This window comes from Mesoplodon densirostris, chromosome 4 (genome assembly GCF_025265405.1).
Source record: "Mesoplodon densirostris isolate mMesDen1 chromosome 4, mMesDen1 primary haplotype, whole genome shotgun sequence".
Taxonomy (NCBI): Eukaryota; Metazoa; Chordata; class Mammalia; order Artiodactyla; family Ziphiidae; genus Mesoplodon; species Mesoplodon densirostris.
Window position 1 is genome coordinate 132,802,306 of NC_082664.1, and position 25,736 is coordinate 132,828,041.

At 37.3% G+C, this 25,736-nt stretch overlaps 2 protein-coding genes across 10 annotated transcripts in view; both read left to right on the top strand.

Moving 5' to 3' along the window:
- LOC132487551 (nuclear receptor ROR-alpha) overlaps window positions 1-4,364 on the top strand; it is a 95,149-nt gene extending 90,785 nt beyond the window's left edge. The window contains exons 8-10 of the mRNA XM_060095267.1: window positions 1,251-1,361; window positions 2,300-2,412; window positions 4,047-4,364. Coding sequence (XP_059951250.1) covers window positions 1,251-1,361; window positions 2,300-2,412; window positions 4,047-4,211 — 389 coding nt within the window. The 3' untranslated portion in view covers window positions 4,212-4,364. The remainder of the gene's footprint in view (window positions 1-1,250; window positions 1,362-2,299; window positions 2,413-4,046) is intronic.
- A 10,893-nt stretch (window positions 4,365-15,257) lies between these two features.
- ICE2 (interactor of little elongation complex ELL subunit 2) overlaps window positions 15,258-25,736 on the top strand; it is a 68,960-nt gene continuing 58,481 nt past the window's right edge. For 5 of the 9 annotated variants that reach the window (XM_060097251.1, XM_060097256.1, XM_060097254.1 and 2 more), the window contains exons 1-6: window positions 15,266-15,395; window positions 15,596-15,834; window positions 16,550-16,684; window positions 18,871-18,975; window positions 24,003-24,264; window positions 25,205-25,324. In XM_060097251.1, the coding sequence (XP_059953234.1) occupies window positions 16,644-16,684; window positions 18,871-18,975; window positions 24,003-24,264; window positions 25,205-25,324 (528 nt within the window). In that variant the 5' untranslated portion in view covers window positions 15,266-15,395; window positions 15,596-15,834; window positions 16,550-16,643. Of the gene's footprint in view, window positions 15,396-15,595; window positions 15,835-16,549; window positions 16,685-18,870; window positions 18,976-24,002; window positions 24,265-25,204; window positions 25,325-25,736 lie in introns of those variants that run through there. The other 4 variants (XM_060097252.1, XM_060097253.1, XM_060097255.1 and 1 more) reach the window with 4 other exon arrangements.

The window sequence follows — 25,736 nt, forward strand, 5'->3', positions numbered from 1 at the left end:
TTTTAAAAACAATTAAATGACGGAGGGTATGTATACTTGAGAAGAGCCCGTTGACACTTTTTTTTTGGCTGCGTTGGGTCTTCGTTGCTGCGCTCAGCCTTCCTCTAGTTGCGGGGAGCAGGGGCTACTCTTCCTTACGATGCGCGGGCTTCTCATTGCAGTGGCTTCTCTTGTTGCAGAGCACAGGCTCTAGGCGCGCAGGCTTCAGTAGTTGTGGCACGCGGGCTCAATAGTTGTGGCACTCAGGCTCAGTAGTTGCGGCACGCAGGCTTGAGGGCACAGGCTCAGTAGTTGTGGCGCATGGGCTTAGTTGCTCCATGGCATGTGGGATCTTCCCAGACTAGGGCTCAAACCCATGTCCCCTGCATTGGCAGGCGGATTCTTAACCACTGCGCCACCAGGGAAGTCCCTAGCCTGTTGACATTTAACTATATGTACATAATATGGAAATCTGAAAGAACAGACCCCAACTTAACCAGCTTTGTGGGGGTGGGTTTTTATTTTATGGGACTTCCACATTCTATGTTTTCAGTTCTGTACTAGTTACAATAGGGACTTCCCTGGTGGTCCAGTTGTGAAGACTCTGTGCTTCCAATGCAGGGGGCATGGGTTCAATCCCTGGTCAGGGAAGTAAGATCCCACATGCCATGTGGCACGGCCAAAAACAAAAAAAAATTATAATGGTTTTACCACCATAATGCGTCACTTGTTTGCATTTCTAAGCATGTTGTACATAAAATAGAGTGGAAAACAAAAAAATGAGTGAACTTAACATTTCAGTTAGATTATAGCTGTTAGACTCTGTTGGTTAAGAGTGTGGGCTCTGAAGTCGGGCAGCTGGCTTTGAATCTCAGGCTGTCACTTCCTACTCGTGAAATCTGCAGCACATTCCTTTTCTTTCCAAGTCCATTTCCTTGCCTTTAAAATGGGGATAGTAACAATAATACCCCCCTCATAGGGCTGTTGTGGAATAGTAGAATACGCAAAGAATCCTCTCAGAGCAGCACCTAACACAGTAATCACACAACAGAAGTTCACTGTCATTATTGCAAATGATGATGATGGTGGTGATGTTGGTGGTAATGGTGATGGTGGCTAAACTGATTTCTTTTAACATTTGAAAGTATTAAACTATAGAAATGTTACTACTAGTCCCTCTGATCTTCAACTGCTAGATCCCTCTTCACCTTCTTTCATATTTTTCTCCTAGGATAATAACCAAACTCCTAACCTGTCTTTAATTTTGGCAGGTTGTGAAGACTTTATTAGCTTTGTATTTGAATTTGGAAAGAGTTTATGTTCTATGCACCTGACTGAAGATGAAATTGCATTGTTTTCTGCATTTGTCCTGATGTCAGCAGGTAAGATAACCAAATAGAATGGTTTTTAAGTTGTCCAGGTAAAGAATTTCTACAAGTACATAACTTACAATGGCTATAGACTATTCAGAGGGACTGTCACCCTTATTAAGTCTAATTTTAAGTTTTTCAGACAACAGTCCCCTGCTACACACATACATATACATGGACGCTTCTAAGAAGACCTCATGCCATTCTGACAACATCTTAAGAAATGAGAATTGAATAAAATCCCATCTACGATTAGCCTCCTGCTACCAAGAGAAATGCTGTGGTAGAGTAGGTGTGCCCTTCTCAACACCAGTCTCCAAGATAACATGGTTTTTAAAACATTCTACTTGTTAAAAAAACCCATTTGGATGTCATCCACAAGCGTATCTGAATTTAATGTATGTTTTCAACCAGTACTGCCTCTTGGTGATAATCACTTTTGCAAATTTGCTGTCTTCTTTTTGGAATTCTTAAACATAAAACCTTTATCCTAAATTAACAATCCTAATTCATTTGGCACTCTCTTGACAATTTCAGTTGCCTTGGACTATAAGGCAATTTTCATATTTGCCAGAAAGACTTAGCAGGATTGATATGAGTATGTCATTCAGAAACATAACTATTAGAAAGGCTTAAGGGCCATGGTGGTTTCATTTGTACTCGTCCGAGCATGGCCTTAGATTTAAATGGCTGTCTTTTTGGAAAGGGAGGACCCTTCCTTCTTTCAAGTGTCAGTAAAGATGGAAAGGCTTAACACTCTGTTTGGTAACTGTCCTAGATCAGTTTTTCACTCCTTTAGGAGCAAATTTTGAAAGAGGGGTGAAAGCGGCCTGTTAGTCCCTGACTCTGCAGTGTGGTGTAATAATCTGTATCTAGGAGTCAGGAGGAGTTGGGGTGTTCTGACACCATATGTTGGAAGAATACTCAGGAGTATGGTTTTTCACATTTAGATCGCTCATGGCTGCAGGAAAAGGTAAAAATTGAAAAGCTGCAACAGAAAATTCAGCTAGCTCTTCAACACGTCCTACAGAAGAATCACCGAGAAGATGGAATACTAACAAAGGTGAGAGCCAAAGGTTTCCCACTGACAAGCCTGAATTATCCCTTGCCCAGATCACGCCAGCCACGTTTATATGTCATGCCACCAGACCCCAAAAGTATCAGTAAGCAGTGGCCTGCTGAGAAGAAAGAAGTATCCTCATTTCAAAAAATTATCTTGGGCCAAAATTCAGGTTAAATTCTATTTATTATCATCGGTTATAAAGTGTCCTGGAATAACAGAGCAATGATAGAATTTTTTTTAAAGCATTGATACATTCTGAAAAATCCTCCACCTATCCCATCAAAGATGGGCAGAAGGCAGAGTTAATGTTCTGCTGTGATATAAACTAGAGAATTTAGAATTTAAATCTTTGATTTCAGAAAGACGAAGTTATGAAGGACTAAAACAATAGAATTAATCTATTCTAATATTAGTTCTAGTTCCATTAAAGTCATTAGTAATCAACAGTAAATGACTTTTGTATTTTCTTCATCAATTTTGCATTACTACCCTGTATTCAAAGCATAGGGTTTCATTTTTGCTAATTACTATCTTTCACAATAAAAATATAATTAGGATGTCAATTAAAAATATGATAATATCCTTCAGTGTTAGTGCTAGTAGTATGTATTTGGTCTTAGAAAAATCAGCCCTATTCTTTCTTGGATTATTTTATGTGTTTTATTGTTCCAGAAGATGATTTGAAAGGTTTGGGTTTTTCTTCCTGTCCGTTTTCTTTCTTTTCTCCTGATAGCTAGGTTAGGTCAGAAAGGGGAAGTTGGGGGGTTAAATGAGGTTTTGTTTTTGATTTTGCACCTGTTAAATGAGACACTGAGGCAGGATTGGGAAAGAGAAGGAAAAAGACCTTTTCTCCATCTTCTTGCCCCAGTGCAAGGGTACCATTAGGGTCTTTGATTGTAGAGAGCACCTAACACATGGCCAAGATCGATGCTCTGGTGAAAATGTTTCTTAGGATTATGCTGGGTGGAGATTATAAATATTTTGTGCTATACAATGCTTTAGAGTTTAAAAAGCATTTTTGCAAGTCATGTTATTGTACTCAACAGGTAAATAGTCAATGCTGAGACTTCCACCAGGCCTGCTGACTATTTTTTTTTGTTTTCCAGTCAGGGCCTTTTGCTCAGACCGAGAATTGCTTTGTTCTAGGCAGAGCTCTTTCTCCAGAAGAAACTTGTTGTCACTGGAGTTGACTAGTACTCATTTTGCATAAAATATGTAGGGGATGCCATCATCTCTAGTTGCAGTGACCTCACCTACCTGTGGCTGTCCCCTTGCCCACTTGTCTATTACCACATGTCTTCCTTTTCCCCAGTGGTAGAGGGTGGGGTTCAGGATGGTAGAGCAGAAACCATGTTTGAATAGGAGGAGGAGGTGAGACACTTGGGTTCTTTTGCTTATGAACATGTTTTTGGGTTACAAATTATTTGTCTTCAAAATCATATTTAATGTATACATGGTATTCTGTGATACGACTGTATCATCATTTATTTTTACCCTTCCTCTATTACTAGACGTTTAAGTTGCTTCAAGTGTGTTTCTCCATTGTAAACAATGTTGAAGATCATCCAGATGCCCTGATTTTTGATTCTCATGTCTCTTCTCTCCTGACCCTATGTCCTTTCTTCCACTTATAGTTAATATGCAAGGTGTCTACATTAAGAGCCTTATGTGGACGACATACAGAAAAGCTAATGGCGTTTAAAGCAATATACCCAGACATTGTGCGACTTCATTTTCCTCCATTATACAAGGAATTGTTCACTTCAGAATTTGAGCCAGCAATGCAAATTGATGGGTAAATGTATCACCTAAGCACTTCTAGAATGTCTGAAGTCCAAACAATGAAAAACAAACAAACGGACAAATTAACCGAGACACTTTATATGGCCCTGCACAGACCTGGAGCGCCAACACACTGCACATCCTTTGGTGATCGGGGTCAGGCAAAGGAGGGGAAACAATGAAAACAAATAAAAGTTGAACTTGTTTTTCTCATGCATATGATTTCCATTATGCCTACAGATATGGACCCTTTTTCTGTCTCGACTTCTTGATCATTGACCTCTGTTTACAACAGAAGGCGGGTACTAAAGTCAGAGGATGTCCTTTTTTTGTAGCTCACTGCCCACAGACTTTCTACATCTGTCGGTAACAACAGAGAGTCCAGCACTAATCGGTGACTGGTGTGCATAGCGGAGGTTGCGGCATTACTTTGCACAACTTGCTCTTTGTCTCATGAAGGAAGTTTTTATTTTTTCACCGATTATTGCCAGTCAGCAGGATGGCACGAAAAGGGTCCATAGCACTAGCAACAATAGCATTATAATATATTACAGGGTAAATGGGCATGAAGACTATATATAGCTAAAAGAGATATTGTTTATATATTGTTTTAATTAATATAAAATGTAGTTACTGGTGTAGCTTTTCCTGTTGAATTGATAAGGCACTTTCATTTTGCACCTTTTTTCTTTAAATTAAATGCTAGCGTGTTCACTGTCGTGTCGCATGTGCACCAGAAACACAAGTTTAACTGAGAAGGCTTGGAAGGTACGTCGGGAGGTATTTATGCTGCTGTTTACACAATTACTTTTAAAAGACTGGCTGGTCATATCTAGAAATCACGCTGTTGGATTAATTTCTTTTTTTTACACATGAATTTGGAATTAGAAACAGAACTCTCCCTAAATTGTACTTTGCTTTTGGGTCAGTTTAAGGATAGATGTGTTTATGCTTCATACAAAGTTGAGTGATTGATTGATTGGTGCTGTGGACTTACACCCTTGTGCACAGTATTTTTTAAAAGCTTTTGAAAATGCCACCTCATTGAGGCAGGGGAAGGGAGGCTCATTTTGCACAGCTGCGTAGTTATATAGACTCAGCCTCAACTTGGAGTTCTTATGCTTTAAGAACGGATCAGTAACCAGAATATTTATCAGAATCTAGCTTTTATTAGAAGAAGGACCCAAAGATTATATCTGGAGCAAATGCACACTCCCCATGTGAAAACATGAAGCATTTACTTTGTGAATGTTTATGTTCTTGGTATAATCTAGGAACCCTGAGAGTTTATCTCAGAGTGAATGGTTTCTAGACTAACTGCCTCTAGATGGTGTCATTCTAGAACACTGTTCTCCATGTTTCATAGTCAATGGATAGGAGGGCAAAGGAGGCGTGCGATGTTGAACCAGTTTCTCTTATTTAAGTATTAAATATTTTAAGCCTTTAAAGTGAAGTCGATGCAAGCTGCAAACATTTACTTTTGTATTTATCTTCACTAGAAAACTGTGGACTGTAATTTATTTTATTAAATCTTCAGAAGATTGTTTGGCTTTTGTGTTCAGGTGAGAAATATTGAGTTGTTTTTGTTTAATTTTGTGGCTTTTTTTTTTTAATAATTCCCAGTGGGGGAAGGGAGAAGGAACAGTCTGATAGACAAGTGTGCATATTTTAAAATAGGTGACCTTTGGGAATGTAGGCATTTAGATGATGATTTTAGTCACACTCGGAGTGGGGTTCAAACTTCTGGTCTGCCATCGAAGACCATGTTTGTACAGAAAAGAGAACATTTCCCATAGTGTAAAGGTGGGAGTTTCCAAGCAGCCCGTTACAGCGAAGAAAGCATCTCCCCTACCACCAGGGTCCCTCCCAAATCTTCTGCAGGAAATCGGCTCCTGCTGTCGTGCTGGGTCATCAAGCACGAGTTTCCCAGAGCCCTCCACTCTGTTTTTAACTCCACTGGCTTTCTGACTTGTTTCCCGAGGGACTTGGAAACGGGGAAGGAATTATTCACACCGAAGTGTGTATGAAGCCTAAATGACATCTAAAAAATTGTTTTTTCAAAAATATAGTAAGGGTTTCACCATAAACAGAAGACGAGAGTAATATTTACTTAAATTTCTTACAAACATATAAAACTTTATGGGACTTTATATAGAGAGATAACTATCAGCATATAGTATTTATATTTGGGCAAGAAGGGTTAAATCAAATTTTTTATTTAAATAAGCATAGTTCCTTGAAAGATCAATAGTATTTATACTCTGAAAAGAGTACCAAGCTTAGTTCGGTTATTTATTTATCCTTTTTTTTTTTTCCTGTTGTTTCTCCTTTGGGAGGAAATGGTGTGTTTTTATTTTGGTTTTGGTTTGTTTTCTGTTTTTGCTTTTTTGTCATTCTGATTCACTAAATTTGGGGATGGTTTTATTAAAGTCTATTAACTTCTTTTTAACCAAAGCTTTCTGAATATGACCAGCCTCAGGTGCTAGCGCATTAAAGAGCAACTAAACCTAATTCCAGTGTCCATTTGTGAAATGATGAGAACTAATTGAACTTCTCTGAGGGTGAGAGAGAACACAATGTTGAACTTAAATTCCTTTTCCCAGAAAGGATTTTGCATGTACCTAATGCAAAAAAAAAAAAAAAAAAAAAAAAAAAGCTCTAATCTCAGTAATAGTCACACCATGGTGACATTGCTTTTAGAGTAAACCAAGATACATTGACATGATGCTGCTACTAGGTCTTTGTGAAAGAAAAACAGGGTGTGAGACTTTAAGACTAAGTACATCACAGTGTAGGAACAGAGTAGAGAGTAATAGAGGCGTGCTAGGTGAAATGAGGGAACAACTATTATTCGGATCGAAGTTGGGATCTGAAGTTAAACAATAATCTCTGTTGAAAAAAATATGAGGTACAGAGAAGGATGTGAAAAACTTTGTATTTTTATTTTCTTCCTTATTATAGAAACACCTGTGTGATGACACAAAATACTTGGTGATATAGAACAATTATTATTAATTGTTCTTATAATTAAAATTTCCTAATCTTAGATGTCCAATAGTCTTTTAAAGATTGGAATCACATCATTGTTATCCCAGCTGCTGTAATGCCTTTTATACAATTTTTTAACATAGGGTAAATAAGGCTTTTGCACAGAGCCTGAATACCTTCGGTTACAGTGGTGTCCAAATGATTGCATTATATTGTGAAGAAACTGGCCGTGGTCACAATGAAATCAAAAGTGCAGATGAAAGTGCTTTTGGGGGCAGTTTGCAAATTGTGGTTAAAGCTACAGATTTTTTTTTTTTTTAAGTGTTCAGCATCCCAATTTGCTTTAAAGGTGTGGGTTTTTTTTTTTTAAGTCTTCAGCATCCTAATTCACCCTTTCTAACTTAAAGAAAACATGACTTAAGACACTGCTTCTAAGTTTGGTTGTTCTTTATAGTGTGGATATTCAGATCTCTGTGAGTGTATGGGGGTGGGCTGAGGGTCAGATGAGGAGGGAGCGTGTGTGTGTGTGTGTGTGTTTATGTCTGTGTGTATGGTTTTCGTGTGTATGATGTGTGTGTGTGTCGAACCGCTTCTAGGCTACTAAGTGTCAATGGAAAAGAAAATGTATTCAAAATACTTAAATCAAAACTAGAAGATGGAAAAAAAAGATTTATTCTATACAAAGCCTTGTCTGGACCACTTTAGAGAGACTTCTATTTTTTTAACCCTTCTATAAATATTTGATGGCACTTGAAATATTCCTGCAATAAAATGTGATTTGTGTAAAGAAAAAAAAAGATTTTGTAATGTGAAACAAAGAAAGAAAGTAATGTAATTTTCTAAAAAAAAAAATACAAACAAACAAACTTTGTATTATTTTCTTGATGGAATTTGTCTATCTGTCTTTGGAAAACTTTTTATTTCATTGAATGTGCCATAGTAGAAATACGTGTTTTTAGTTTTAGACTTAAGGAATAGCTGTTTGTGTTCCGACATTCCAAAATGCAAAACAACCTAGTAGAATCTTTAATGAAAAGGTTTAAGTAGGATGTAAGCTTCTCTCATTGTTGCTTTTTTGCACATGTTCTTCATTCCTCTCTAGTGCAATATGTACATAGAGCACTTGCGGGTGTACCTTGATCCCTCAGGGAAAAATACATATTTGTACAGTTTTTTTGGTTTTGTTTCTTGTTTTGTTTTTTGTGGGTTTTTTGCCTTTTGTTTTTGGCTAAGGAATGTCGACTGAATCACTTGTTATTGTTGAGGGGCAGCCAGATAATAATCCTAAAGCCACTGTTTCAAACATTGATTGTTTAAATCATGTGTCCTTCCAGTGCTATTATTTGAAGATAATAATAATAAAAAGTTATTTTCTGACAGTTCTTTGTGCTGATTGGTGAAAAAAAAAGGGTAAATAAGCACCTTACAATTGACTTACTGTGAATGACAATCCATCTTGATATCAACAATAGAAGCCCTATCACTTTGGAGTTGGGGTTAAGAGTCAGAAACAATGTGCTCAGGGATCTTCTAAAACTCTTAAAACAGGGTGGCCAGTACTACTGGGACAAAATTGTGTTTTGTATTGTTAATAATAATGATAAAACTATCCCTCCAAGGCACAAGTGAACTGTGTAGAACTGCGCGTGTGTATAAACTTCACTGTTGTTCATTTTGTTTTGTTCAAAATGTATGCGTTCTTCAGTCTTGTATGCTTAAAAACATTGAATAACTTCCAAAGCAGTACAAAGTGATGCCAGTATGTTCAAAAGATAAATTAATAGGTCATATATCAACAAAGAGCATCATTCAAAGTACAGTCCTGCCTATTCCACTTACCATTTCTCTAATAATTAAAATATTCTTGATAAATATATTTATAGCATTATATGTTAAAAACTATTATTCCAAATCCTATATAGCATGGATAAAAATTTTTTAAAGCAGTAATGAGATGAGGGCCCTACCTATCAGTGCAGTGAGAGAGGTAAAAGATGAAACATTGTGGGGTTTTTTCCCCAAATACCAGCAAATAACTCCCATTTTCACCATGTTCTCCTCTAGAAATAAACCAAAAAAATCTCTTTATGTAACACAATTCTACTTCTGCATTTGTAATCTGTATGAGAGCTAATGTTTAAAGACAAACAAAACCCACCAGTGTAACAGCAATGTGAGCCAGCTTTTAGGGTTACATTTTACATTTTTGAAACATTTTGAAAGTAATATTTCGATATATTACTTTCCATAAGGTCAGTGAACATCACTGTAATTGTTGGCTTTGGTTCTTGCACACCTAGAATATACTTTCAGAAGAAGCTTTACATGTTTTCTTACCACCATGGAAAAGCAAAATTTGGGATAACTTTCCATGTGTTTAGATAAAAGAGAAACCATCACTTTGTTTTGATGATAAAAACTATGGGAAATGGCAGAAATCTCTCTCTCTCTATCTATCTATCTATCTATATATATATATGCACACACACAGACGTTATTGACGTACATATTATAACATTTGGTTGCCACTTCTTACTTACAAAGATATGACACAGCAGAACCCCATAAAAACAACTTTATATTGTGGATCAAATTATATGCCCATAAATGCAATTGCAACAGTAAAACTTCATCTATTACTAAAAGTCTGTGATATGGGTCTTAATTGTATTCCCAAAACAGTAGTATTGTTAAAAGAGGTTCCACCAGATTGGACAAAAGAGACCTTCCTATTATTGTTTATTCTTAAGAAAAGAGCAGGCTGGCAAGCAATGTCTTTACAAAGCAATTGGTTTCACTTTTGGGTCTGTTTGCTTGTTTGTGTAATTCTGATCATTTTTGTCAGCCTCTCAGTACAGTTTTTAAAATAATCCAGAAGCCTGGCTTCATACCAGGGAGTTATCGTAGATGGGAGGGGAATCTCCATGTTTAACCAGACCTTCAGAACTTAGAGCAATAAATACATTCAGTCATTTATTTATTTATAAATGAATGACAGAATATTCAATCCAAATAGAAACAATGTTTTTTCAGCAATGCAACATAACATGGAGTCTTAGGTTAAGAAGGTGAATGTGAGAATATTAAGTAGATGCCTAGAAAATCCATGTTTGCTGTTGACATTTAGTGTGTTTGCCACATTAGTAATATCACACTTCTTTTTTCTTTTTCCCTTCTAAGAACTGATGAAAGATCTCTTGTTGTTAGCTTTGACATGCTGTACGTGCCATTATGTTGTTCTCTAAGAGAGAACTAAATTCTTTGCAGTATTCATGTGTGATTCCGTTCTCCCTCGTTATTACTTTAATGTGGATGAATACTATCTCTAGGAGCTTGGTTATCATTGAACAGATTGCATATGTAAATGCAGATAATTCTTGAGCAATATAGTGAATCTGATTTCACACACACACACACAAAATCCGTATGTACTGTACACATCTTCCTGAATCCAAAACTCTCTCCTTATCCACAATGGTTTGAAATCTCATATAAAACAGTGGTAAATTTTTAAACATTAGGACATTAGCTGGCTGCTTCTTTAAATGTACCTGTATTGTCTGCCTGCTCCTTTTGTGGAGATGTGTTTTTGTATTGGATGTTTGGGCCAATGGGAGGCTTCAAGCTACAACATATTTTCCCAGTTTAAATATATTTAACATACGACAAACCCCAGACAAGGCTTTTAATATGTATAAAGAACTGCAGTGTTAGGTGGTTTATTTGCAAACCGTTTTCAATGTTGTCCATTTTTATGGCACCTTTAACAATATTCTTGTTTCCAAAGTACAAAAAAAAAAAAATAGGTTAAATAATCTAGCCATAACTGAATGTCAAGCAATAAAACAAATGACTTCTGTGCATAGACTTAAAAAAATACAAATTTTAGACATCTGCATGTAAATGCAATCTCTTGTTTACTGCTTTCTTCAACTTGAGCAATTGATTCCTTATTTACTATTAACTTAAGAACTTGTAATGGCCTGTAAACATTTTCTCTCTTACTCTTCTTTCAAATTTACCTTCGTCCCTGCTTTTGAGTCATAATATTTAATGTTGTTCTGCACATCTCTATACAGTTAACTTTTTGGCTTTCATTCTGTATAGATAAGAAAATGTTATATTATAAACAGCCTACTCAGTGCAAATATTTATCTGTTTATCAAATCCACAATATGCTGTATGATACTGGTTTTACTATATAATCTATTTTAGACATAGCTGTTTAGAACTAGAGTGTGCTATTTTTGTGTTTTTCTGATGTGTGGTGCTAGATAAGTTACTTTTGTGAACAAAAAAAAAAACCCCTTTTATTCCTAGACAATACCACCTTTGGGTCTTGTTAATTTCACTGAGTATAACTATATATTTGTATATATATATACATATATATATATATATCTACCTGTGCCCAACTGGCAGCTGTATCAGAGTGCTGGATTTGGGACATGCTTTTCTCTTTAAATACATAATATCATTATATAAATTATTCTAGAGTGTATTTAATTAGGATAAAATTACTTCCTTAGTATGGATATTTGACATCTATAGGGTGAATTTGTTCATAAATATGGATATATAAAAACGTATTAGCATTTACTTTATGTTTGCTACTTGGCTTTATACCATATCTCCTAAGCTGAAAAATAATTTGCCAGGCCTTCAAGATCCTAAAGAAACACTCTAGTTTAATGGAGTAATATTTTTTTTCTTACTAAGGCACCTTATTATTGGCACCTGGCAGAGTTATGTATTAGCTCCTATTATAGATAATAGGCACTTATATAAACTATCCTTGGTGGCTTGATGGCAGAATAAACCTTTCCCCTCCTACCTGAGCCATGAGAAGTATATAGACGTCCGCTATCATGGCAGAACATTGGCCATAAAGCAACTTTGACAAGGGGTGTTCTGTGTTCACATGACCTCAACCAGTTCCATGAACTGAGTGAAGGACCTTCATTTTAAAAGTCATTTAATAATGAGCTTAGTTAAAATCTTTCACCTGTTCTTCCAAGACCTATCGACATTGTTAAAAAATCAAAGTATATCAAATATCTAACTAAGGATGTAGTTAACCTTATTAAATATTGATTAGAATTGTTCTGTAATATTACTGAATTTGTAAGATCTTTAGCAAAGATTTTTGAGCAATTTATAAATATAGAGCAAATGTTTCTGTTTATTGCACTTTTTGTAATTGAAGGTGATAAATTCTCAAGCCATGGTTATTGGCTTCCATGCACTGAATATTTACCCACAATTCTAGACATTTTCCATTTTTATGGAAGAGTTGCTGTTACCTTAATTATAAATGCAATCATGTGGTTAATGAGAGCTAATGCTAATAGTTAACCTTTTAAAGTGAATTGGCTACAGTTTAGGGAGAAATCTCTTTTAATACAAATCACATCATTCCTTATTGCTTCGCTTAGAAAGGAATTGAAACCTTTTTTTTTTTTAAGCACCATTTAGTATCCTAAGCTTCCTGAGGATAGAGATTGTATCTCTTTGTGTCTGCACAACGGCCAGAACATGTCAGCATTTGATCATTGTTAAATGACAAAAAGTATGCCCCAATTCACACTTTTTTCCTGGGTTGTTTTGGTAAATTTATAAAGTATGCCAAGCCTTATGGTTAAAACTTTCTTCTACAACTAAGTATTAAAGCCACATCTTAAAAGACCACATGAAATGCTGATTCTAATTGTGTGTAGGTCTTGAGGATTAAGCACACAAATGTCACAAAACTCTGTGAGTAACAAACTCAGCCTTCTGTAAATATACATGCAAGTTTGGAAACAGTAATACTGTACCTATAAATATATGCTGTCTGTTTTGTGTACAGTATGTAAAAACTCTTTTTCTGCCACACTAAAAATGCAAGCCATTTATGGGAATCCTAAAAATAGTATTGTACTAAAACTTTGCTAATGATCTTTATTAGAGGATCATCCAACTTTTCACTTACATTGGGTTTTCTTTTCAATTCACTCTTACAGTAGTCTGCTTATCTCCAGCTGTTTGTTATTTTATTGAGTCCTGAATTTAAAAAAAATATTTTGATTCATTTTGTACATACAAGCTGTAAAAAAAGAGAGATTTAATGTTGTCTTTTAAATACTCCGATTTTCATTCTAATATGAATGTTGTTATATTGTACTTAGAAACTGTACCTTTAATATTACATTACCTTTATTAAAAGTGCATTGAACACATCAATTTTAGATGTGCTTTATGTACTGTTATCCTATAATAAAATTTCAGCTTCTAATGGAACACTTGCCTTGTTTTTCTTCTTTTTTCTTGGTTCTTGAGTTGCATTGTACAGAGTTTTCTAGCTTACATCTTGTCTCCAGAGAATGAAGTAGTAGAACCTTGCTACCCAAAATGTGGTCCACAGACCAGTAGCACTGGCATCACCCGCGACCTTGACCTTGTTAGAAATGCAAAATCCTAGGCACCACCCCAGACCTACTAAATCAGAATGTGCATTTTCACAAGATCCCCAGGTGATTGGTTTGCATATTAAGGTTTGAGAAGCACTGGTCTATAGTGCAGTACTTTAAAAAATATAATTCATTTCTATTTTGCAGGGGACAAAACACATATACAAGGATCAAACTGCCCTTTGATCAGAAAAGGGAAAGAAAGAAATTTCAACTTGTGAGTTAACGTCTATTGATTGATAGTAGCTGCCAGAAATGCAGAATTGCGGATTCTTAAAGGAGGGCACCAGTTGATTTGCAAGCATCCACAAGCCCTGTCTCCTAACTGGCCTCTTCCCTACAAGTCATTCAATACATTGCCAGATAAACATTCCTAAAACACAGAAGCTCTGATTGTGTCATTCCTCTCCTTATAAGGTCCCCTCTCCCCTCAGCATCCCATTTCTTATACAATAAAATCAAAATCCTTACTCTGGCTTATAAGGTCTTCTGTGTTCTATTCCCAACCTAATTTTCCAAACCCTTTCTTCTACTGCTCTTCAGAGACCTTGTGATGCAGGCAAAGTAAATTACCTAAGGGTCTCTGTATTCAAGGGAGATTTTTCACATACGTGTGATTTTTATGTAAACATAATTTAAAACAATATCACTAATCATTCTAAACTTTAGAACATGCTTTCCTGCTAGCATACAAACTGGACTTTGTTCATGCAGTAGGTTTATGCAGCTCCCTGTGCTGGTCTCTATCTAGAACCATCCTTTTCCATCATATACATACCTCAAATTCTTCAGATGGGCTGACATGTCAAGTGCCCAAAGTGGTAACTGACATATAAATGCTCAGTAGATGTCTTTAGCTAGTCAAAGCTGCTTTCTGTTTCTCTCACTAGTGATTTCTCTCCCTCCCTGAACTCACACAATCTTTTCTATAATACCTTTCTTACGTAGCTCATCACTTTGTATTTTATTTTGTAATTATTTAATGTGTATATCTTAGATTCCCAATGATCAAAAGCTCTTGGAAAAACCAGTATTGGCTCCGAGTCCTATGCGTACGCAGCACCAGGCACAAATTATAAGTGCTCAATACATCTTTCCTGAGTGAGTGAAAATCTTACACTTAGTGAGTGTAAGAGCCAGAGTGACCGCTGGTAGAAAATGACATCTAAAATGGGAGAATGGAGTGGAGATGCTACTGCGTGCCAGGTAACTGTACTGAGCACAACTTCTTCCTTTATTTCATTTGATCCTTTCAAAAAACCCTACTAAGTATGTGCTTATGATATCTCCATTTTATTGATGAGTCAGTTAAGACACTTAAGTAAGGTCACAACCAACCAAGTCTGGGTCTTTCCAGTACTGTACTTGTCACCTTTCCTCCTTCCAGTCTATGATCTCCTCAAGGTCGAGGACTCTCTAGGACAATACATAGCCCCCCAGCCCTCAAGGTGAACTCCAGCAACCCCTGTCTCACAGTTTCCAGCGGAAACTACCAGGAGTCCGGGGGCGGGGAGGAGGCGGGTAGGAGGCGGGAAGGGGGCGGGGGGCGGAGGGGGAGGCGGGGGACGGCCCTCTCGAGTCGCACGGGCTCCGCCCGCTGCGTCGCTGATGACGTCACCACGCAAAGGCCGAGGCGGCGCGGCCACGTCTTTTAAATAAGGCCTTCCCGAGGCGCGCGACAGAGAGGAGTAGGTTGGACGCGAGTGTGAGTGTTTCGCCAGGGACCAGGTCGCGGTTCGGGGCGGAGGTGCCGCGGACCACGAGGTGGGCGGCAAGGCTGCTTTGTTGCAGAGACTCGGCGGGGAGGGAGCGCTTGTGAGGGGCGGGAGGAGGGAACATGGCGGCCCCTAGGCCGGGCCAGGACCCTTCGCACCTGGTGCTGGCGCGGTCCCCTCCCCCGGCTTTGCTCACCGATTTACTGCATTTCTAGAACCTTGTTTTTCCTTTGGTTCCCTTTCCCTCAGCTTTCCTTGTGCCTTCATCGGCTCTCCCGCCCCAGCCCCTCACCGGGCAGAAGCGTGGGAGGTGGATTAAGTGGGAGCAGGTGAGGCCCGCCCGCTACCGAGAGATCGACTCCTACGTTTGACTGTCCGTTGCTCACAAACTCTTTATCAGTCTGCACGGGGTGGCAGGAGAAACACTGAACATGCAATGTTGACGTTCAAGCCAGATGCAAGCCAGATTTCTAGTGCTGGTTATTCCTGTAAGTGATCCCGTGAAATGTCACTTAAGTTATCTGGCCCTCAGACTCCTCCAAAAGTGAGGTTCTCTTTGAAAGATTCTTGATATCCAGATAGCTTTTGTCCTTTGCTTGCCAGAATCTTCCCCATAATAATGTATGGTTGGGGGGCTTCCCTGGTGGCGCAGTGGTTGAGAGTCCGCCTGCCGCTGCAGGGGACACGGGTTCGTGCCCCGGTCCGGGAAGATCCCACATGCCACGGAGCGGCTGGGCCCGTGAGCCATGGCCGCTGAGCCTGCGCGTCCGGAGCCTGTGCTCCGCAACGGGAGAGGCCACAACAGTGAGAGGCCCGCGTACCGCAAAAAAAAAAAAAAAAAATGTATGGTTGGGAAAATGGAAGCAAGATTTATTTTGACAATAAGGGAGTCGGAGCAGGGGACTGAGTCAAGACATACAGCCCATGCTGGGATCTTGTATGTGAGCAATGAGAACACCATTCTATTTCGGTCTTCTTTCGTGATGTTCCTGGAATAAGTTAAATGGAGAAGGACTGATCCTATGTTAGCTTCGCTGTTCTGCCTCAAAGGCCTTGGGAATATTCATGTCTGCTCTCCTCTATTTTAGGTGTCTGTGTCGATTGAGGGTGGGTGTTAGGAACAGCTTCTTGACTCATCTGAGTTAACAGTATCTGGTCCAGCCAATCACCTGCTTTTGTTCTTGACCTTTGGTTTTTCCTCAGTTGAGTGTAAATTCTAGAGACATCCTGCCTCCTCAGGAGCCTACACTGCCAGGCAGCAGAATTGTGAACTAGAGTGAAGCAGAAATCTAGGAATATGAGCTCCATGATGGCCATGGGTGAACCAAGGCTGAACTGGTGAGTTACATCTGTTTGTAATCCCCTAAAGAGGATTGAAGTGGGTCTGGTGGCTGCATTAGGAAAGGAGGGTGTCTGGCCTGGAGAGATTTGGAGGAAACAGAAAGAAGATAAGTACAGTGGCTTAGAGTTTACCCCATTCTCATCTACCCCGTTCTTATCTACACCTGCTTGGCACTTTTGAGTAATCTTTGACTGCACTTCCTCTCCTAAAGTGATAACAATTCAGCACTTAGATTGCTTCTTGGTATAACTCCATCATGTATTTATTTATTTATTTATTTATTTATTTTTTTTTTTGCGGTACGCGGGCCTCTCACTGTTGTGGCCTCTCCCATTGCGGAGCACAGGCTCCGGACGTGCAGGCTCAGCGGCCATGGCTCACGGGCCCAGCTGCTCCGCGGCACGTGGGATCTTCCCAGACCGGGGCATGAACCCGTGTCCCCCGCATCGGCAGGCTGACTCTCAACCACTGTGCCGCCAGGGAAGCCCCCATCATGTATTTATTGTTGATCTTAGTGAAGGAGAGATGCTGGAACTTTCCTGCGTTCAAGAACCTTTTTTTAATAGGCAAGCTTCTTTTTGTTATATTGGAATCTATAACAAGTGATAATGTAAATGCATAGACTATTTTAGATGTGTATGAGAACTTTACAAATAGAGGACTCTATTAAGTAATATGGTTGCTATGTAGAAATCTAATGTGTGTGCTGCTTTAGATCAATTTAACACACATTTAGTGAGCATCTACTCTTTACTAGTGAAGGAGTTTGCTAGCGGAGGAGAATATAAAAGTTACAAGAGATTACAAAGATGACTAAAATAGTACCTGACTCAGAGAAGATTCAATCACTACATCCTCTAGTATAATGCATATAGACAATGATACTGTCTATAATTATGTAATGTGATAAATATTGATTCAGTGGCAATCATATTACAATATAGAAATGTTATCAAAGTAACATGCTGTACACCTTAAATTTACAAAGTGTAGCATGTCAAATTTATCAAATAAATACAAACAGTATGTGTTCAGTAAGTATTTGTTTATTGCAAACAGTGTTTCCTCCGAGGAGCTCACAATTCCTGAGGCCCATGACTATCTTTTTGTATGTTATGCAAAAACTTTAGGATTTAATGAGATGTCACAGATACAGCACAATAGCAAGTACTAACAAACTACCCCGGTGCATAGCAAATAAGACTTTTTAGTTTTATCATTAATACCTTAATTATTGTTTTTAGATAAACACCTTTAAAACAGTAAGAAATGAGTATGGAGCAAATAGGCGAGAATTTCCCATTTTATTAATGGGCCAGCCACAAGGTGCCATTTGACTAGATTTTTCTGTTGTATGTTTTAAGAGTAATGCACATTTATGCTCCTTGCCATAAAAATGTGTTCAAATGCAGCACAGATGCTCTTCTATATCATTGACATTGTGAAACCAAATGTGGTTTAGAGCCTTTGCACAGTATTACAGTCCTTGGAATTGTCCTTTTCTACAGAATCCTTCTAATTTTTGTTCTCCCTAGATTAATCGTTCTCAGTGTGTTTAATTTTTAAATTCTTTCGTTCAACCAGCATTTATTGAATGCTTACTATACAGAAAGCATTGACTATAGTATGTTAGTCTGTAAATTAATTACAATATAGAAAATCATATATGACCTTGCAAGTAGTTGTAGTAGAGGCACACCATTTATCACATTTGCCAAGTTAACAAAAAACGTTGGATAATCAGTCTTTGTAGTGTTTTTTGGCTGAGCACAATAGTGAATGAGACAAAAATAGGTTAAGAAGCGTTTTCTTTCAGCAATCAAACATCTTAATGTTACACCACAGAGCCTGAGGTGAGCCTTGCCCCTGACAGACCCTTTATGATACTTCAGTCTGTTCTGTCTTTAACTCTCAAGTATCTCTGACATTTAGTTGGGTACTAAAGGAAAAAGCAAGGCTGATTGTTGGAATTGGAGAATTTCAGAGTGGGCCTAGGTTTAAAACTATCCAAGAAGTAAAGCATCTAAACTCACACATGAAATTAAAATTATTAAGAGGTGATTTTTCTGGGAAAGGGGATGTAGGGGACATGTAGTTTTAAATTTCAATTGTACCATTATGCTTGTTAATCTAGCATGAAATTTTGAATTGTCAAATTCAAGTAAATTACTTTGTTTTACAGGGATGTTTCCCCCAAAAATGGCCTTAAGACATTTTTCTCTCGAGAAAATTATAAAGATCATTCCATGGCTCCAAGTTTAAAAGAACTATGTATTTTATCTAGCAGGTAATATATTTATTTATTTGGTTATTTATTTCCATATTTGATTGTTATTTTCCTGATAGTTGAAGTTTTGTATCTGTCTATATCCACCATGATAAATTCAAATTATAGAAATGTAGAAATTAAAAAATAGAAGAACTCAGTACCAAAAAGCGACCACTCTTTGGTGTGCATATATATCTTTTCAGACCTTTCTCTCCGTATATGAACAGATACATATTAAAACAAAAATGGGGGGACTTAAACAAAACAAAACAAAACAAAAATGGGGGGACTTCCCTAGCAGAACTGTGGTTAGGACTCCGTGCTTTCACTGCTGAGGGCCCGGGTTCAATCCCTGGTCAAGGAACTAAGATCCTGCAAGCCGTGTGGTGTGGCCGAAAGAAGGGGTGGGGGAATCACACCATAAATACTGTAAAATGCTGTAAACACTATAAAACTGTTTTGCAATTTGCTTTTTTCATTTAAAATAATTGTTTGGGTATTTTGTGCCCCTACATTAACTCAGTCTTCTTAATGGTTGCATATTATTTTACTATACAGAGATACTTTTAATTCTTTTAGCTAGTTTTACATTGCAAAATGTTTGTGTTCCTCTTTCTTTGGGATTTTAAACAGTAACATTTATAAAGTTCTTGTAATTATTTCTGTAAGATAAATTCATAGAAATTGAATTGTTTGGGCAGATTCTATAAATTATATTTTAATAGATACCACCAAATTGCCATAGAGTTTTTTTCTGGTATGAAAATGCCTGTTAAGTGATGATTTTCCCTTCTCACTGCTTACTTGCCTGTAACAGCTCTTCTTTCCTTTGTGATCAGCTGTTTCAACTCTATTGTGGATGAATCTTAAAACTAATCAAGTTTACTAGAAAGGAGTGAAAATATGCCAAATGAGGAATTGGGGAGCTCTCCTAGGGGAGCTTAATTTTTAACTTTCATCCTTTCTCCACTCCTTTTGCAATGGAGGAATCATACTTCTAGCCTCTGTATGGAATGGGACCCCATCTTTTCCTGCCTTTTCAGTACCCTTTCTGTCAATTAGCATCCCCTCTTAACTCCTGTCTCTTTTTTCTTTTTTTCTTAAGCCATGCCACTCAGCTTGTGGGATCTTAGTTCCCATACCAGGGATCAAACCCATGCCCCCTGCAGTGGAAGCGCAGAGTCCTAACCATTGGACTGCCAGAGAAGTCCCTCTTTGTTCTCTCTTGACCAATATTAAACATGCTCAAGTTTGTCCCATCTCAATCCCTAGGTTCCACATTCCCTCCTAGTTACTTTCTTAGCTCTTCTCTCATTTGTACTTAGACTTCTTTAAATACTTGTATATGCTTGCTGGGAGGAAATGAGGGACAAAAAATCTATAAGACATACCAAAAACAATTGACAAAATAACATCGCTTAGTCCCTCCCTCCCAATAATTACTTTAAATGGATTCAACTCTCCAGCCAAAAGACAGATTTGGAGAATCAATGTAAAAAACAGGATGGAAAAAAAAAACCCCTTCCCTTTATTGCATATCCCATTGCACTTGCTTTCACTGAACATTCCACTGTAATCTGCCTTTTGCCCTCACTAGGCTACTAAAACTGCTCCTCTTAAAATCATCAATGAGCTCTTGACTATAGAGATAGCTCACTCTAATTTTCCTCCTAGTTTTCTGGTGACAGTGGTATTTCTTAGTGGAATCAATTAATTGCTACCACTGATACTCATTTAGGTTGTTTCCATTCCTTTACTGTTACAATCAATGAGCATCTTTTTTTTTTTTTTTTTTTGGCTGCATTGGGTCTTCGTTGTGTGTGAGCTTTCTCTAGTTGTGGCGAATGGGGGCTACTCTCTGTTGCGGTGCGTGGGCTTCTCATTGCGGTGGCTTCTCTTGTTGTGGAGCACAGGCTCTAGGTGCGCAGGCTTCAGTAGTTGCAGTACATGGGCTTCAGTAGTTGTGGCTCTCGGGCTCTAGAGCACAGGCTCAGTAGTTGTGGCGCACGGGCTTAGTTGCTCCGCGGCATGTGGAATCTTCCCGAACCAGGGATCGAACCCGTGTCCCCTGCATTGGCAGGCAGATTCTCAACTACTGCCCCACCAGGGAAGTCCCTTGCTACTGCTTCATAATTATTTTATGGTTCTTTTCAAATCCAGTTCTATTCAGCGTATCCCAAGCGTGGGTTATAGTCTGAAATTTGTAAGGGAGAGGACGTCCTACTGGAAGTTGAGTACACTTAACACCTAAAATCTTTTTTTCTTAGAATATCACTTGTTTTTCTTTAGATTTCTATATAGCACAAAATAATTTGTTAGTATAATACACCTTTTAACATAGAAGAAATAAAGACACAAGTCATTGATTTCGTATGTTTCTAGTCTTTTTTGCTAACCTTTAGTTTTATTATAGTAAGAATGGATTTTCAGACTATATTAAATTACCACAGTTTTCTTGATGAAAAAACTAGGAAGAAAAAAACAAAAAAAAAGACTCAGAAGAATGTAAGTTTATTAGCCCTAATTTTGTATTTTGTGTTCTATAAAAGCATATTTGGGAAAATATTGATACCTCTAATTATGCCACTTTCAACAATATGAGGTTTTTATTCAACCCTTTTCCCTCAACTAAAAGGTAAATATTTGCCTTTTTAAAAATTAGTTTCTGGGGACTTCGCTGGTGGCGCAGTGGTTGGGAATCCGCCTGCCAATGCAGGGAACAGGGGTTCGAACTCTAGTCCGGGAAGATCCCACATGCCGCAGAGCAACTAAGCCTGTGCGCCACAACTATTGAGCTTGTGCTCTAGAGCCCATGAGCCACAACTGCTGAGCCCGCGTGCCACAACTACTGAAGGCCATATGCCTAGAGCCCGTGCTCTGCAACGAAGAGAAGACACCGCAATAAGAAGCCTGCACAGCCCCTGCTGGCTGCAACTAGAGAAAGCCTGTGCTCAGCAACGAAGACCCAGTGCAGCCAAAATTTAAAAAATAAAAAAAATTAGTTTCTGGTTATAGATATTTATAACTGAGTTTTAAGCCAACAGGGGAAAGAAGCTTCAAATACACAAAAAAGAAGAAAAAGAAGAAATTTTAACATGTTTAATGTATATAAGTAAATCAAATTCAGGAGGTACAGGTAGACTTTAGGTGGAGGCTAGAAGTACCATTTCCAAATGCTACTTAAAGAAGCTAGCTACCCAAACCAGGAGACTTAAAGCATAGGAAACGAAAACTTTTGAATTCTGCCTTTCTTTCATAGAGACTTAAAGTAAAAAAGGAGAGTGGGTAGTTGACAAAATGAAGGGAGAAAACTTCAAACCATCAACTTAAATAAAATATAATGCTGTAAATGTGGATAGAAAAATCCTGTCAGATGCTTTTGGCTTGCACCCTGATGAAGATTTTGACAGCGCTGCACACAGAAATGATCTTGATGTGCTGCCGTTTCATTCTTTGCTGAATGTAGCCAATTTAAACTGCCAGAATTTCTTGACATTCCTACTCTGGCATATCTGAGTCAGCATCTTGTTGCTGCAGCAGCTTAATTAAATTTGCCAGTTTGTGTCACAAGGACAGACATGTTCTCATATTCAGAGAGACAGCTGTGAAGCAGTATTGTTAAGAATTGCGGACACAATACTGTTAGGTTTGAATAGCTCTCAAGACATTTTCTAGTGAGAAATCAATTTGCTGTAATACATTTCTCCCAAGATCAGCAGTTAATATTCATTTTGTTAACCTAAAATATGCTTATTTTTATGCAGTTATTGGAGAAACTTTAGTAGCTAAGTATGTCTTCTTTCACCTGTATTATTTTCAGAGCCAATCTAAGCATCCTTATTTTAATTTCCAAAATTCTTTTTCCATTTACTAACCTGCTCTCTTCGTTAGTTTTCCATCCAGAGTTTAGCTCTAAAAGAGTAATCTTGAATATTTTGCCTTATTTGAGGGCTCTAAGTCTTTTTTTAAAGAATTTTGGAATTTTTACCATATTTATTCTAATATTTTAACGTTGATCTAAAACAAATTACTGGTAGTTTTGGATGGGGCTTAACTCACCCTTTTTAGTTTGGAACCAAATCATTACTGTGGTGGAAATTGAAGTTGTCGAGGCTAAGGAAATGTAGTTTCGTGTGTGTGTGTGTGTATATGTGTGTGTGTGTACTTTAAGACTTTCTTATGAAAAATGTAGATTATAACACTGAATAGCAGCAATAGAGACAGATTATGTGCAAGATAAGAAATTTGTATTCATATACCTTAATTGGGGTAGTAAGGTGATTTTTTTTAAAATTGGGGTAGCATTTCATAAACAGATAGGGTAACAGGTTCTCTAGCTACTCACCACTTTTTCCTGTAGTGTATTTCATTATAGATGTGCCAAGATTTCTCTTTTATATCTCTACAAAACATAAAGACATTTCCATAGACTCAGCCATGTGCATGAGTGATAGAGGATTATACAACTCTTCTAAAACCACTGTTATTTCCATAAAATATATCACAGAGTGTTGGGATTTTCTTTTTAATTCTTGAGATAATTACAGCAGAGGAAACCAGGAAATTTAGAATCTCAGTGAATTTGTGAACTTCAAGTTTGTGACCCCAGCATATCCTGCTCTTAGTGGCTTTTGTTCACTGCATTAACTGATATATCTTATTGAAGAATTTAGGTATTAAAAAACAACTTGAATTGTAATAAAATGTAAACACAAAGTATCTGCATATATAACTAGCAAGAGTGATTTACCCCTCTTCAGTAAAGGGAGGAAGCTTCCAAATTGAATAACTTGTCTAAGGATTTTGCCTCTTCCTCTCCATCAGGTAATTGAAGGTAAACTTGTAATGTGATCCTATCCTGCAGAATACTTAATTTATACTAAATGGCTAAACATGAAAATGCAGGTGGCAGAGTTAGATAATAATCCAGAATTTACTCTGTTAATCACTCTATATTCTCCCTGGTGATTGAGAATCATGAAGTTTCATGATAGTAATCTTCATGTGAAAAGCACATATTTGTAAATTGTATTTTTTTTCCCCAGACGTATAGGAGAAAATTTGAATGCCTCAGCAAGTTCTGTAGAAACTGAGCCGGCAGTTAGTTCAGCAACTCAAGCAAAGGAAAAAGTGAAAACCACAGTTGGAATGGTTCTTCTTCCAAAACCAAGAGTTCCTTATCCTCGTTTCTCTCGTTTCTCACAGAGAGAACAGAGGAATTATGTGGATTTGTTGGTTAAATATGCAAAAATCCCTGTGGGTTCCAAAGCTGTTGGAGTAAATAAAAATGACTACTTGCAGTACTTGGTATGTATTCTGTTCTTCAGCGTCAGTTAAAAAATATTTAAAAATTAGGAAATATTTGAAATTGCTTTTATGTTTTTAGGTGCAATCACATTAATAAAAATGGAAACTATAAGGAGTTTAATTGACAGAACATTGGTGCTTTAATTCTATTGTTTCTATTATAGTTGAGGCATTTTGCTCTAGTTCTGGGTATATTTCACCCCAGTTCATATTAAGTACTAGCAGTAGAACTTTACCTTGCTCCTTGAACCACTTTAAAATTTTTGTTAATTATTACTTTAATTAAGTAGTTTCCAAATTCTCGATTAGGTAAGTGATGCTGTGCTGAATATCATTGTTGCAAACTCTGTTCATATCTATGATTGTTTCCTTAAGATAAATTCTTAAAAATATAATTACCAGATCAAAAACTATACATGTTTTTAAGGCGTTGATCTGCAGTTACACACGAGTAAATTGTTCTGAAAAAATGTTTAAACCAATTTGTATGTACCAGTACTGTATGAAGGTTTTTTTCAAAATATCTTCACTAATAATGAACATTACTTTTTTTGCCTCTAATTTGATATGGAAAAGATGGCAATCTCTTGTTTTATATTAACTTACAGTGGTTACTAATGAAAATAAGCATTTTCCATGTGTTTATAAGCCATTTCTAATTCTTCTTTTGTAACTTGCATATTTATATGTTTGCTTATTTTTCCATTTGGGTGTTTATCCTTTTTATGTTAAGAGTATTTTATAAAATGAGCTTATTAATTCCTAATCATATATTGTAGCATTAGTCATTAGCTTTTCTCTTTTTGTGGAATGAACTTTTTTGTGATTTCTGCTTTGGACATGATACTTTAAGTCCAAATTATTAGTGCAGCAACTGAGAACTGATTGTTTTTAACCAAGCTTCTTATTCTAAGATATGTCTACTTTTTTTCAAAATCAGGATATGAAAAAACATGTGAATGAAGAAGTTACAGAATTCCTAAAATTTTTGCAGAATTCTGCAAAGAAATGTGCACAGGATTATAATATGCTTTCTGATGACGCTCGTCTCTTCACAGAGGTAAAAAAAAAATAATCACATTTACTTAAACTGCCAAGTAATATGCAATAGCAGCATTTTAAAATGTGTGATGACTTTCCAAAAGCACATGTTAATATTGTCAAATTAGAGACCAAATTGTATGTAGGTCTTTTATTCATCATGTATTTAAATAATAGAAATACTGACACCTCAAAATCAGGTACTATAGTATATTCATGTTTTTTTCTTTTAATGATCTAACTACTGTATTTGAGTTATATTTTACTCACATGGATGGTTTGATCTGATGCACTGATTTCCCTTGCGAGAGAATGGCGTTTAAGGAGTTATCTTGGTCCTTAAAAATCTGTATGGTCCTTTAGAACCTAGTCATATAAATTTATATTCACTATTTTCATGGTAACCAGCCACCGGATGATAAATTTCATCA